This window comes from Panthera uncia, chromosome B4 (assembly GCF_023721935.1).
Source record: "Panthera uncia isolate 11264 chromosome B4, Puncia_PCG_1.0, whole genome shotgun sequence".
In the NCBI taxonomy this organism is placed as follows: Eukaryota; Metazoa; Chordata; class Mammalia; order Carnivora; family Felidae; genus Panthera; species Panthera uncia.
In genome coordinates this window covers 52,237,989-52,252,498 of record NC_064809.1, presented here as the reverse complement: position 1 = coordinate 52,252,498, position 14,510 = coordinate 52,237,989, and the positions used below count along the sequence as shown (strand labels likewise).

At 34.6% G+C, this 14,510-nt stretch overlaps 1 protein-coding gene across 1 annotated transcript in view; it reads right to left on the bottom strand.

Moving 5' to 3' along the window:
- Positions 1 to 14,510, bottom strand: part of PDE3A (phosphodiesterase 3A) — a 324,368-nt gene that overhangs the window by 59,810 nt on the left and 250,048 nt on the right. Inside the window, 3 exon segments of the mRNA XM_049627129.1 lie at positions 470 to 594; positions 6,649 to 6,803; positions 8,248 to 8,505. Coding sequence (XP_049483086.1) covers positions 470 to 594; positions 6,649 to 6,803; positions 8,248 to 8,505 — 538 coding nt within the window.

Sequence of the window (14,510 nt, the reverse complement as noted above, 5' to 3'; positions counted from 1 at the left end):
CTGCCCTCCCCTGCTCATTCTCTCTCTCTCTAAAACAAACATTAAAAAAATTAAAAAACAAAGAATTTCTTTGAAAGAATTATAATATGTATAGCAAATGAAGCATTTCTTAACTCCTATAACTACCATACTCCTGAAACCTAATTTTAACACTAAAAATAAAATTGAAATTGGCATGTACATCATTAGCTTTTATATTACAAGATGATGCTTCCACAGATTATCCTCAATGATGATACTTATTTCCTATTCATCCAATAAGTTCAAGATAGGATACCTAGCAGAAATAGAAAGCATCTGTGGAAATTTAAGAAATTAATTGGTTATTGAGGCTTTTTCTTTTTAGAATAGTCAAACCAAACATATCCTAGTATGAATTCTCAGAATCTTATTTCAACACTTAAGGCTTAGTTTACCCCATGACTACACACTCACTAAGGAGGAACTTTTCTCCTAAAAAGCTACTAACCTGGTCGATTTGGCTTTTTTGAGTTTACATGGTTAGCTGCAGAAACAGCATAGGATGAAGTGAAGGATCTGCTTTTGGTGAGGGTCATCATCACTGGGTTATTCCAAGAATCAGGACAAACAGCACTATAAAGACAGAGCATAAATAAAAATGAAGAAATTATTAATCAATTATTGGGATAGATCTTGCCAGAACGCAATCACCATTTCCATATTCAGCTTGCCAATCTGAGTCATGATCCAGCTTCAGCAACATGACTACATTACTTCCAAATAAAAAAAAAATAAGTTATCTGAGCTCAATTTCTGCTTCAGGGATACAGCAGTTACTCATCAAACATACTGGGTTAATAAAAGAGGAAAGATAATTTTCCTATTTATCCAGTTAGTAGGAACCAGACACCTTCTTAGTGTACTACTATAATCATGTTCCTCACAGATTTTCTAAAAACTTGACAAAGTTGTTTTTTTTAATGTTTATTTTTGAGAGAGAGAAAGAGCAAGAGAGCATGTGTGAGCTGGGGATGGGCAGAGAGAGAGGGAGATAGAGGATCTGAAGTGGGCTCTCCAATGAGAGCAGAGAGACCAATGCAGAACTCGAACTCAGAAACCGCAAGATCATGACCTGAGCCAAAGTTGGATGCTTAACACACTGAGCCACTCAGGTGCCCAAATTTGACAAAGCTTTTAACAAAGTTCATAACTTACATTAGTTATGAATGGCAGGTGCCTCATCTATTCTTGGTATATCTGAATTCGAAAATTAAGTGATTATAAAATTATTCAAAGATAGTATTCTTTGCACAAGCATTTTTTTGTGAAGAAAAGGTTAGTAACAAGCATTTAGCCTACAATTTCTTTTATTGGTGACGCCCTGGAAAGAAAGGGATGCTGAGCCAAATCCCCTTGTAAACATGTTAATGATGGATATTTTGATAAACACAGTGATGCTGTTTACTAGGAGAAAGGTAATGGACAGTGAGTCTTCATCTAGGGATGCTTTTATCAAGCTATCCTTGGTTTGCCTAGATTATAACTATAAATAAATCTGGAATTAATGGATCTATGGAAGGTTGGGGAGGAGAATATTACACACCCATGTAATTAATGGGATATGAATTTTGGAGGTATTCTAAAGCAAAATTTATTTGAATGCAGTGCTCAAAACCTTAAGTTAAATCTGAAACAGAATATATTGTAATTTGAGAGAGAAAAAAAATTTAGGGAGCTATGTTGGCAACCTTGGAATGCTCCATGGGAAAAACACCTGGTCATGTTTTGCTAATACCTTTGTGCTTTTAAACATTTGTAAATTTGGTACTGGGTCAGATCTATAATTTGCATGAGTATAACTGGACAATTTGACATTCTGCCAATCTTGGACTGGCAGCTTCCTTTCTGGCAGTGTAAGCAAGATGTACCTGGTCTGTGTGGCATATTGTAAATAAACCTGAAATTTATGGAGGTATGGAGTCATGAATGGTGGAGATTGGTCGTGTAAGATGTATAATTAATAACGCATAATTTAGAGGTGTCCCATAACCAAAATGGCTTCCTCTGTGCAAGCAACATTATGCATGAATTACTTAGAATTCTGCATGTTAAATACAAAATAGACCCATGTGCTAATGTGGAACAAAAGGACTTTTTTAGGGGGCTGCACTAATAGTTTCATACTTCTTGAAGGGAAGAATGCTAAGCATGTGCTTTACTACTGCCTATATTCTCTGATTATTAGTAACATTAGCAATGAAAATCCATAACTTACAGGGCGCCTGGGTGGCTCAGTCGGCTGGGCATCCGACTTTGGCTCAGGTCATGATCTCATGGTTTGTGAGTTCGAGCTCCATCTCGGGCTCTGTGCTAACAGCTCGTAGCCTGGAGCCTGCTTTGGATTCTGTGTCTCCCTCTCTCTGCCCCTCCCCACTCATGCTCTCTCTCCTCTTCAGATATAAATAAACATTAAAAACAATTTAAAAAAATGTATATATTGAATTCCATTTAACACTCTGACACTTATGTTACTTCATTTCTTGTTTTCCTTTTCACATTTTTCTTCACTTATTGACTTAGGTATTTAAAAACTTCATCTTTTCTCCTAATTCTAACAGCAGTTTACAAAATAAATTATAACAAAGACATGTTATAGAGTGAGTGAACTATAGAATGAACTCCAGTGATTATCAATTAAGAAAAGCACACAAAATAATATTTGTTTCATATTCTTCTTGAAATCTCATTCTAGGCATTTCAGAGTGCCTAAAATTCTGAAACAATGAAATCAAAGAAAACTTAGAATCTGAGATAGATAACTACACTATTTCTTTACAGCGCTGTTCTTTAACTTCTTTTGCTGGATTGAATGACCAATAAGATTACTATGAAGAATTTTTATGCAATGTATATTGGCCTAGGAGTTTTAATTTCTTAGTACATAACATAATGAATGGTTATTACTTTTCTATGTAGACTTTTAAAAGAAAAGACCTTAACATTAACTGCATTTTATTATATTTGTATATTTGTTATTATCACAAAAAGTTTTCTATTATGAAAGCTAGCTCAAAAGCTGTCTACTTTTTTTAATGAAAACATGGAAAATATGTTAATTTTGCAAAGTTTTATAAAGTATAATAGAGTACCTTTAATAATTAATAAATGAACTTGAAGATAAATTAAAATTCTAGCTATACAGTCCTTAATATAGCATTTATTAAAACAGATATCAATAAAACAATAAAGCTATATGTTTATGTATATGTAGATATACGTATATGTGTATGTATATATGTGCATTACAATTTACTGGCACTTTCAAATATATTGCCTTCTGTGAGCCTCACAATAGCTTCCAGCTTTGGACTGACCCTCACACCTTCATGATTGCTGTTTCAATCACATAAATATGTACATAATAATTTGGGTTTGGAAGAGGAAAGTAGCTTGGGGAAACCTTTACTTGGTCACCTCAAGCTGACAACAGGAAAAGTTTGTACATGTCTGCTGTGGAAGATCTCAACCCCCTTCCACAAAAGTAAATTTTATAATCTTAGTTCTACCCATAACAATGCCATCCAAGGTTCAAAAAGTCTTACCAGATCCTAAGTTTTTGTTGTTGTTGTTTGTTTTTAAACCAAGTTTCCTTTCTGCCTAATATACTGAAGGAGGGGTCAGTTCAGTCAGTCACTAGGGTGTGATTTATTTCAGACTTTTGTGACTTATCTCAAGCCTATTTTTTTTTTTTGAAGCATCTGGTATTCTTCTACCTAATTTATCTCACAATTGTGCCACAGTTCCCCCTTCTCTGAAGGATTCTTTGCAGAGGATGCTGAGGCTCAGACAAGGACTGTTCTTCAGGACACGCATCTCTGAGTGGTAGGGCCAAGGTCTTTCTGATCCTCAGTCCAGCGTCCTTTCTACCCAGCTGTAGGTAAAACTACCCAGGAGTGAATCACCTAGCTAAATACTGAAGGGGACGTAAGGTAAGCTGAGGGTTGCTCCTAATTTCCACTTCTCACCTCTGTTCTTCTGATCACTACAGTCCTCAGAGTCTTCAATAGGCACATAGGAAAGGAAGAAACAAAAAGGCTGAAAGGGAAGAAACCACAAGGGCTAATACTCAAATCAGTTTTGAAATCGATCTGTAGTTTCATCAATAGGTCTTCTAAGTGAATTTTTAATTTTGGTTTATATTCAGGGCTGAAGATGATCTATGGGTATCTTTTCACTGTTTTCACCCATGACAAAGGAGTCCACCAAAACTAGTTGTAGTTAATGGTGGTACTATTGCCACTAATATATGGTTATTCCCTTAAATTCTCTTCAGAATGAATTTCATTTATTCATTGTGGTGAAAATTTGTACCGTTTTCAGATTTTATATCAGGATTTTCAGTAGTATAGTGAAATCAAGGAATAGTAAAATTAGGGGGGAAAGTATATTCTGGCAAGTCAGCTTTAAGTATTTTTTTTTTCTTGGACAAAGAAAATGAATGAGATTTTACACTCTTCCTAAATTATGTTGAAAATATTTGATTATGAGTATTTATTTCATTAAGCAGGATGACAGGATCCCTGGGAGTTTAGCTCATAAAAGTTCTTGAAACCCTCTTCATGATAATTTCAGTTACAGTCCTTAATCTCACTTAACTAAGAAGAAAAGAAATATAAGAAATGAAATGTGACAAGAAGTAACAAACAATTACAGAAATAAAGGAATCATTCAAAAATGCACAAATGGATTTCTGGCAAAGTCACTGTATGGAAAGAAAATCATGGGGCATTAGCTATTCTATGACAGAAATCCTGGCAAAATTGGTCGGTAAAATAGCTTCCCTAAAGATATACACTGAGAACAAAATTCATTTTCTTTCTTTACAAAATTTTTTTTTTAATGTTTATTCATGTTTGATAGAGAGAGATAGAGCACAAACAGGGGTGGGGCAGAGAGAGGGAGACACACAATCCAAAGCAGGTTCCAAGCTCTGAGCTGTCAGCATACAGCCCAACATGGGGCTTGAGCTCAAAAACTGTGAGATTATGACCCAAGCCAAAGTCAGACGCTTAACTAACTGAGCCACCCAGGCACCCCCAAAATTCATTTTCTTAAGGAACAAATATTTAACTATGATCCAGTATCACTTATCAATATTTGCTGTTGGAGACACTGACAATAGTCAATATTTTCAGAGGAATATATCACCAAAGGCCTGTAATTTAAAACTTTAGGAAATGTTCATGAATCAGATTGGGTAATCTTCTCCCGTGGTGGCATTTAAAGTTTTACAGAAGTCCAGGTAATAAAATGGAGAATTACACTGATACGTGAAAGAATCATTTGAGTTTGCTATGGATTCTATAGGTTCATTAGACTGTCCATGTTAATATGGGAGAAACCAATTAAACATATTTTTAAATGACAAAGAAAGAAAAGTTAGTCATTAAACTTCTAATTCGAAAGGTTTCCATTTCTCTGCCAATCTCAAAATAGTGCTTTATTGATATTCAAGGCCCAGATCAGGAGAAAATTACTTCTAATATTACCTTCATGGAGTTCAACAAAGATGTGGTTATTTTTTAGTCATTTCATCATTAATAAAACTGATGCAAATGTTTCGAAAACCTGAAATCGTATGGGAAATGTTCTCAAAATGACTGAATTCATACAAAGTATGCTATTTTTATTCTAACTAGAAAAGGACAAACACAATAGCTCCCTCTAAAAGCACCTCTTTCACGATGAAGTTTTCTTCAAAATTCTTTCTAGATCTTACCACTATCTTTCTTTAGCCTTAGTAATTCTGGCTTTTAAATCACTTTGTAAAATTTTAACTAACATACTACATAAAGTCTATTCTGTTTCTCAAATGAGATATTGTCAACATATTAGTTTCAGGTGTATAATGATTTGATATTTGTATATATTGTGAAATAATCACCATAATAAGTCTTGTTAGCATCCATCACCACACAGTTAAAAAATTTTTTTTTTCTTGAGAGGAGGATTTTTAAGATTTAGTCTTTTAGCTACTTTCAAATGTGTGATATGGTATTACTAACTATAGTCACCATGCTGTATAATATATCCCTATCACAATTATTTAAAACTCAAAGTTTGTACCTTTTGACCCCCTTTCCCTATTTGGCTCGCGTCACCCCCCATGTCCTGTCTCTGCTAGCCACCAATTTGTCCTTTGTCTAAATAAACCTGAAATCACCAAATGTTTGAACATATCCAGATACCCTCAGGATGACGATCTACTTTTGCCTTTCATATCATACTAGGATAACCGGTCTGGTGGGCTGGGGGATATCTAACAACAATTTGCAAATATCAGGTTGTATGCCTTTGATTTAAGAATCTCAATATGAATCTCAGTCTCTGTAAAATCTAGTCTACCTTTGCTCTGGGTTCAACTCTTCCCATGCTGTCATACTGGCGGGCATTAACTCAACTCCCTGTTCCCATTTACATTTAAGGTCACACAACACAACTCAAGCCTAACTATCTAATATTAATCCCTATAGTACTGCTCTGCATTTAAACCATATACCGTCTTCATTTTTGACACTGGCCTCCAGGCAACTGTAATTAGTTGGGCCACCTTTCCTCTGCAATTTGTCATTCCTTTTGGCAAATAACTTCTCTAGAGACATGAAACCAACAGGAGCATTGCCTAACCTTGATGAAGATGCTTCATGCAGTTTGATGCTGGCACTACGGTCCCTCCGGACTGGGGCAGGCTCCAAAGTGGGTAGGCCTGTGGCTGAAGTGGTGGTTGTCCAAGTTGATGAAACACGTCTCAACAAACCAGGAGGCAAACTCCTTCTCAGACGCTAGGAAGAAGGAGTGTTGATTTTATTATCAAGCATATTTTTGATCACTGACTTCTATGTAATATAATGGGAGGAAATGGGTTTTAAATTGGAAGCATATTTATTAAAATCTATTGGCTGAATATTACCTATCTGGAATCTAGGTGGTCAGGAATTCAATAAAAGAATGAATATTACAAAATTAAAATTTTGGGGTCTTCATCTAAACGATGACAGGGGCTCCTGGGTGGCTCAGTCAAGTTAAGCATCCAACTTTGGCTCAGGTCATGATCTTGCAGTTCGTGAGTTCAAGCCCTGCATCAGGCTCTGTGCTGACAGCTCAGAGCGTGGAGCCTCCCTCAGATGCTGTGTTCTCCCCCTGTCTCTCTGCCTCTCCCCCACTTGCACTGTCCCTCTCTCAAAAATAAACATTAAAAAAAAAGAATAACTCTGATACTAGCTTCCTATATTTCCTAAAGGTCTGAATATTCATCTTAGAAGGTAATTCAATAGTAAGAGAAGAGGTCAAGCATTTTACATATCAGGATTGATGCCTAACTTCATGTCTCTTTTGAGACTGAAAGGAATCAGTTAATCTCTCTTCATTCCTTTACTGTCTTATCATGCTTAGCTATACTTTTTGCAGAGAAGCAGATGTTCAAAAAATTATGTAAATACCTAATTGAGAAAGCTGTGTGAAAAACACATTCCTGAGTCAAGAGACTCAAAATAGCTAAAGCAAGGGTGTTACTGACTGACCACTAGCTAAAGAGGACAGACGCCTGTTTACCAAACAGACAACTGCAGGATGTGCCAGAGATGACTTAAAACTTTTTTTTTTAGTCTTTAATATGACCCATTCTCATGCAAGGTCTAAACTGGCTATAGGATCCGATTTCCTACAGCTTATGTTTATAAAACTCCGATCTTACATGTAAAAGGAAAGAATTCTACAAATAACTAAGGCCATCTTTTACCTTAAATAATCCAGAATCAATCAAAACTGTTCTGAGTTCAAAACTTCTTGGGTTTGGGAAAACCAGGAGCGTACTCTGAAGGGTATCACACAAAGAAATCATGTGCAGAGCATCCTTGGGTTTCAGAAGACACCAGATTTTAAACAATAGGAGCAGGGACTTTTTCCTGCCCCCACCCCTCACTGCTACATCTTTAGCCCACAGAACAGAGCCTAGCATAGAGGAGTAAAATCTGCTTCAAAGTCAAAATAATAATAATAAAAAAAAGGTAACATAACAAGGTAAAGCTTTCACTTGTAGAAAGCTATTAGGTTTAAGGACACAAGTCTTTATGTTTAAATTTTTATTAACTTTGATCATCATGATCAACATGTCTTCACTGAGTTACTGACATAAATCTTCCATATGGGTGTGGGGTGACAACAAACAGACCCAGAAAACAAAACAAAAAAATTTAACCTTTCCAGGAACGTGTCCTTAATACTTACCTTGGGAATAGCCAGCTTGTCTTTTTCAGAGCTTTCTTCAGAATCAGAACAGGTGTAGTTTTCACTGAAGGAAATAACAGGATTCACGCGGGGCTTGTGAATAGCCTGGAAGGTGAGCTGGGTGCTGAGCAGGTTGCTCACGGCCCTCAAGGATGTGCACACGTTGGGGGGCAGAGAAGGGTCTGCCAGGAGGTCAGTAATGAGACCATGAGCTTCACCCATCACGGCAATATCCACAGTAATACTGGTTCCTGAAGACTGAGACACCAAAGGAACAGTCAAGTGAGAGGAGAGCTGAGGCTGAAGGCACAAAATTGGGCTTTTTTCTCAGAAATGGCTGATTGACTCTTTCAGGTTGCAGTAAAGTACATTCAAGTCACATTTCTGTTTCAAATTTACCCAAATGTGCCATGTCTTTTGCCGTTTTTGTGTTCATGCATGTTTTTTAATGTTAGAATTTGGGGAGGGGTGAGACATATTTGAAGAAATACAAAAGATAACTAGTTTTTCAAAGGCAAGAAGTTTCAGAGAACTGGGGGAAAAAAACAAACAAACAAAAACTTCCTATCAGCCACTCCTTATGAAGACCTCAACATTTAACTGCACTTTATTTAGAAATTTCATTCTGAAAGTAACATTAATATACTGTAAACTTTTTTCTCTTCCTCCTTTTTTTAAAGTAGGTTTCATGCCAGCTCAGAGCCCAACACAGGGCTTGACCTCATAATCCCAAGATCAAGACCTGAGCTGAGATCAAGACTCCGACGCTTAATCAACTGAGCCACCCAGGTGCCCCAATGTACTGTAACTTTTAATTCAGTAATATTTTAATGTGATAGTTTAGCCTGGTATGTGGTAGTTATTTAATTAAATGTTAAAGACAAGCACAAAAAGCAACTCCATTTGTGGTCAAATTCACACATTGTCCCTCTTCTTGTGGTTGGTAAGAATAGTCATTTTAGTTCTGGTATTCTGCTGCACATCTGTCATATTTTGCAAAGTGCCTCTAACACTGAGAGTCATTACTCTGTATTTGCTGAAGAAAGGAAGAGCACAAAAAACGGAGGACAGGAATGCTCCCGGACCTGCTGGCCAGGCCCAAATGCAGGCAGGAAGGCATGAGAGTAAAGGAGAGGATGGGCAAAGTCAAGGCCAAGAGAGTAGGTGAAGCTTAAAGACAGTGCATCAAAGACCGTTAATATTGGAACAGTGCCACAATATGAGGCACAGGAAACCCACATAACTGCATAACAGATTCTGGAACTAGGCTACTTACATCCAAATCGTGACTTGTAACCTTACCACTATCTAGCTGCATGATCTCTGTCAAGTCACTAAGATTCCATCCTGTGATTTCTACATCCATAAAGTGGATACAGTAATAGCACCAACTTCAGAAGGTAATTGTAAGAATTAAATGGGGCAATACATGTAAAGCACTCAATATTGTGCTGGCAATTCTAAGTGCTCAATACGGATAATGGTAAAAATAATAATGATAATTCTAGAGTTTTTCAATAAGAGGATGTTACAAGTTTGGCTATATATTTGGAAGAAAAGTTTAATCATCTACAACAGACTCAAAAATAAACTCCAGAGAGATGAAAAATTTAAGCATATAAAATTACAAGCAATTTATTAAAAGCAAATACTGGGGAGTAAGTTATAATCTTGGAATGTTAGAAAAAATTATACAACTTCATAACCTGTCAATGAAATATATGACAGGTAGGAATAAAGACACAAGCTTCTATGTAAGAAAATACACCATAAGCAAAGGTAAAGAAGACTGAGAAAATATTTGCCCCACAGAGAAGAAAAAACATATCCAAATGAAGAGCTTCTAAAAAAAATCAATAAAAGACAAATTTGGATAAAGGGACTGAATAGACAATTCAAACAAAATGTAAACAATCAAATACATAAAAAGCTCCTTGTCTCCCTCATATTTAAACTGCATATTAATGTAATGAAAACTTTTACTCATCAACGTGGCAAAATAATAAAGGATTGATAGCACCAAGTATTAGTAATAGTTTGGGGAAATAAGCAGTGAGTCAAAATAACCCAGTATTTGTGGAAGGGCATTTTGCTGAGTCTATCAATGTGTCATTTAAGTGCATATATCCTATTATCCAGTAAAACAATGTTGACAGACATATAAAGAAAAACTGCAAATACGTAAAAACATGAGGACAAAGACACAAAAAGTACAATAGTACTCTTATAACAACCAGAGAATGCAGTCATAAATGGGTATCTACAGGGAAAATGATACAAAGTTGTATTCTGACTATATTATACACTGGTATATAGTTTTTGTTTTTTTTTTTTTTTTTTTTAAGATTTGGGTAGATCTATAAATGATTACTTGAAAAAACACTCATATTGTTCACTGGTGGAGAAAGGTAGGTTCTCAAAAAAGTGAATATGCATTATTTTTTATGATCAGAAAAATATAAAAATGATGAAAACACCCATCATACAGGAAGACATGTAGCCTTGTAACAACTGTAAGTAAAGGCTAAATTTTTCTGTAAAGATACAGCATAGAATAGTTATGTCTTTTACCTTGGAATAATAGTAACCATAATGATCATAGTGGCAGCTGATACTTATTCAGCACAAGTCTACAAAGTAGTTACTTCATTTATTAACTCCATTTTTATTAAGATAACTTGCCAAAATCATAGTCAGATAGCTGAAACATGGAAACATCAGGCTGCAAATAAAGGTACTCTGATTCTACAGCTTAAGTGCTAACCCAGTTCACCAGAATACATGTTGATTTTTTTTACCTTAAGTTCCTAAATATATCTGTAATTATCTAATGCTTTATTTAATCACTGTGTCATGCTTTTCTCTGTTTGGAAGACTAAATATCTGTTATGAACCAATGTACAAATTTAAGTGTAATGTTAATATCTTTAGGATACATAATTATGCATACTTCACATATGTACCTACATTGCCAACTTCAAAACTGTTCATGAGAAATGCCACTGAACTAAGTTAACATTTTCCTTTGGAAACACATTTTTTTCAAGTGCATCTCTAATTATGATGCTTCTAAAAAACTCACTCAGTGTGACCTTCTGAAAAACTAATATTTATTCCTATCCATGTTTCTCTAATAAACTTAAAATAACAAGTCACTGTATTGTTCCCCTTAAAAAGTGAAAATTTAAGTCAAATTGTTTTTAGGACATAAAATTTTCAGACTTTCTGACAATGAAATTAACAGTTTATGTGCTAATAATTAATAATTAAAGAGGTTTTCTCAAAATGCTCTCACCATACAAAATTTACAAACCTGAAGAAAAAGTAGAGCATGTTCATTGATAATTAGAACTATAATTTTTAATGAATTATTGGTGACAGAACAAGCCTTTTTTTATAATTCTCTAATTTTATGATTATAACATATTTTCTTTTTTAATGCATTTATGTACTCAGAAAAAAACAACTTAAACATTTTTAAAGTAATTTTAAAATAGAAACAGTACTGAAAACTCATTCTCCTGTCAGTGTTACGTAAGAATTTAGAAAATAAGCACAATATGTATTTCAATGCTATTTATGCCATAGCTTTTGTAAAAGCAAAGGTCTTCAAGCAAAAACAAAGCAATATTCATGCCAGTAAGTAGTAAATTATCCATACTGGAATTAGCTATGAAAGCAAAGTGAACATTTTTACTGTGGAAAAAAGTATACTTTAATGAAATATACTTAATACTGGAATGAAAGCAGGTCTTTGCTCTACTGGTTTTCTGATTCAAGAATAGAATTGTATAAAAGTCAAAAGTTGCATCACACACAGACGTTATCACCACTTTTTGGCTCAAATAACTAAAGGCTTCAATGAGGCATAAAATCTAAAACCAACAATCAGATTTGTTTGCCACAAAATCTCCAAGACTACCACACGTGACTCACTGAAAGGCAGACAGGTCACTATTTCAATAAGCAGCAGGCAAATTATAAAGACACAGGCGAGTCCAAGGAGTAAGTAACAAGGAATTTTAGGAGAGAGAAGCTTTGGTCAATGGTAGAGTTTTTTCATCGGAAGATACAAAATATGAAACAAGAGTGAGTCACAAAGAGGATACTGTATCCAACTTTAAAAATAACGTAACTAAATTTCTAGGCATACTCAGAAATATTCCATTTCACTGGTGAAACCTTAGTGATAATAAATACTAAAGGTTAAGTTTATATAAAAGCTACTTTAAAGGAAAGTCTTAAGCTAACAGCATGAAATCATCTTTCAGTGCAGTAATGAACTATATATACTAGAGCATAAAACCACGGTTGAGTTGTTTTATGGTGGAGATAATCAAACAAATCTTTTCCTTAAAAAAAAAAAAACAGGATCAAACAATATAAAACATTCTACTTAGCAAGCTCTCCTTATAACAGAAATATTTACACTTAACATTTAAGAAGGTGCAAGTACAATTCCCTACACACCGTTTAAATGACAACCAAATTTGGATTATTACCTTTAAATAGAAACTTGGGAATTTAAGTCTGATAAACAGTAAAGTGTGGTTTTATATATTTTAAATATATATATATATATATATTAAAATAAAATGCTAACATATAACATAACAAATATATATGTTAAATATATATATTTATATGTTAAAGCAAAAAATAGCTGATTCAAGTGTCCAGTTTTTAAAATATCATCCTTTCCCTCCTTATCTCCATCCAGTCTATCTCACCATCTCCAGGCTGTGAATATACAAATGGTCTTGCTATACAATATAATCTAGTTGCTTCCAAGTTACTTTACTTATTGAACACCAAAGGCGGGGGAAAATCTGGAGTTATAGAAAAGTTAAAGAAACAATAACAAATATACTTATAAACACCATTAAACATAACTCCTAGACTAAGCAGGTATCAATCAATTCAATTATAGGAAATTTGTTTTCACTCTTACTATTGCTGTGCTAAAACTTTGAAATTACACTATTAGTATGAGAAAAGGGAAAGCTTTCAATATGTGTAGGGATCAGAAAAAAAAACGAGCACTTTAGGAAGGGCACTCAAGTTTCTAAATTACCCTAAGTTGCAAATTTTTAAAAATTCTAGATAAATCCACGTGACCAAATTACTAATAGCATGTAAAATAAAATTATATATCTTAAAGTAACATGTCAGATTATTTACTGTGGCACTGTGTTTGGGGTTCTGTCAGCATATTATTTAGAAATGGGGAATTCCTAAAAGAAATAATTGCTAAGAAGTTTTAGAAAATAGCTACAGGAACAAGGTAAATTTAAAAAAAAAGCCAACAAACACTATTTCACTTAAAGAATGAGAAGATGCCCAAGATAAAAATCAGAAAAGGACTGGGAAACTTCAGGTCAACAGCAAACTACTTGTTCAAAATGATCAGGGAGGTTATCTGGTTTCAAAAGTCGGGTGACGGTAACTCATCTAATACTTGATGAATTCTTTTGGAGGCAGCACCAATATAGCTAAGTTATAGCTTTTCTTCCTACACATTTTGAAGCAAACATTAAACTGATAATTTAATCAAATAGGTTGCATACATCCCTACTTCAAGGTGGAAGATGTAATAACTCTCAAGTCTTCTGACTCAGTGAATTAGTGAATCATCTGATGAGTCATTTGCTTTGGAGATTAATTTATTCTAACTGGAAAAAAAAAACAGAATTAGGAGCAGCATAAATGCCTCTCTTCATAACTCTACATGAAACTCAAAGACAGGTTACATATGCTAAAGAACCAGAATTGAAGACAGTTATCTAAGTAACCTTGTTGAGATGCTATATGCCTCAAATTAGATCCTCTTTTTTGTTTAATAGTTTAATTTATGATGGTTTCCAAAACCAACCACACAGGCTGTCTCTAGGCAATACTGTATCCATTGGGGGCCAGACAGGCTCCCCCCTTGTGAAATCAGAGAACTGGGTTGGATTTTCCCAAGGTCCCTTCCAATTCTATATATCTAAAGATTTCACATATACACATAAACATACATCAAAGAAGAAAGAAGGAAATTATTTTAAAACTTATTTCTTGGCATCGGAAAGCATTTAAAAATTTTTTTAAACAATTTAAAAGATACTACGTAGACATAAAATTCTTTGTTTCACTGATTGCTAAACTTACCTAAGCTCTACCTTATAACTTATTATTGAGTCACTGGTGCTGTTTCCTTTCTGTGTTAAAACGCCCAGTGTGCACTGAGTGCTCACAAGCAAATAGGCTATTCTCTGGAATTT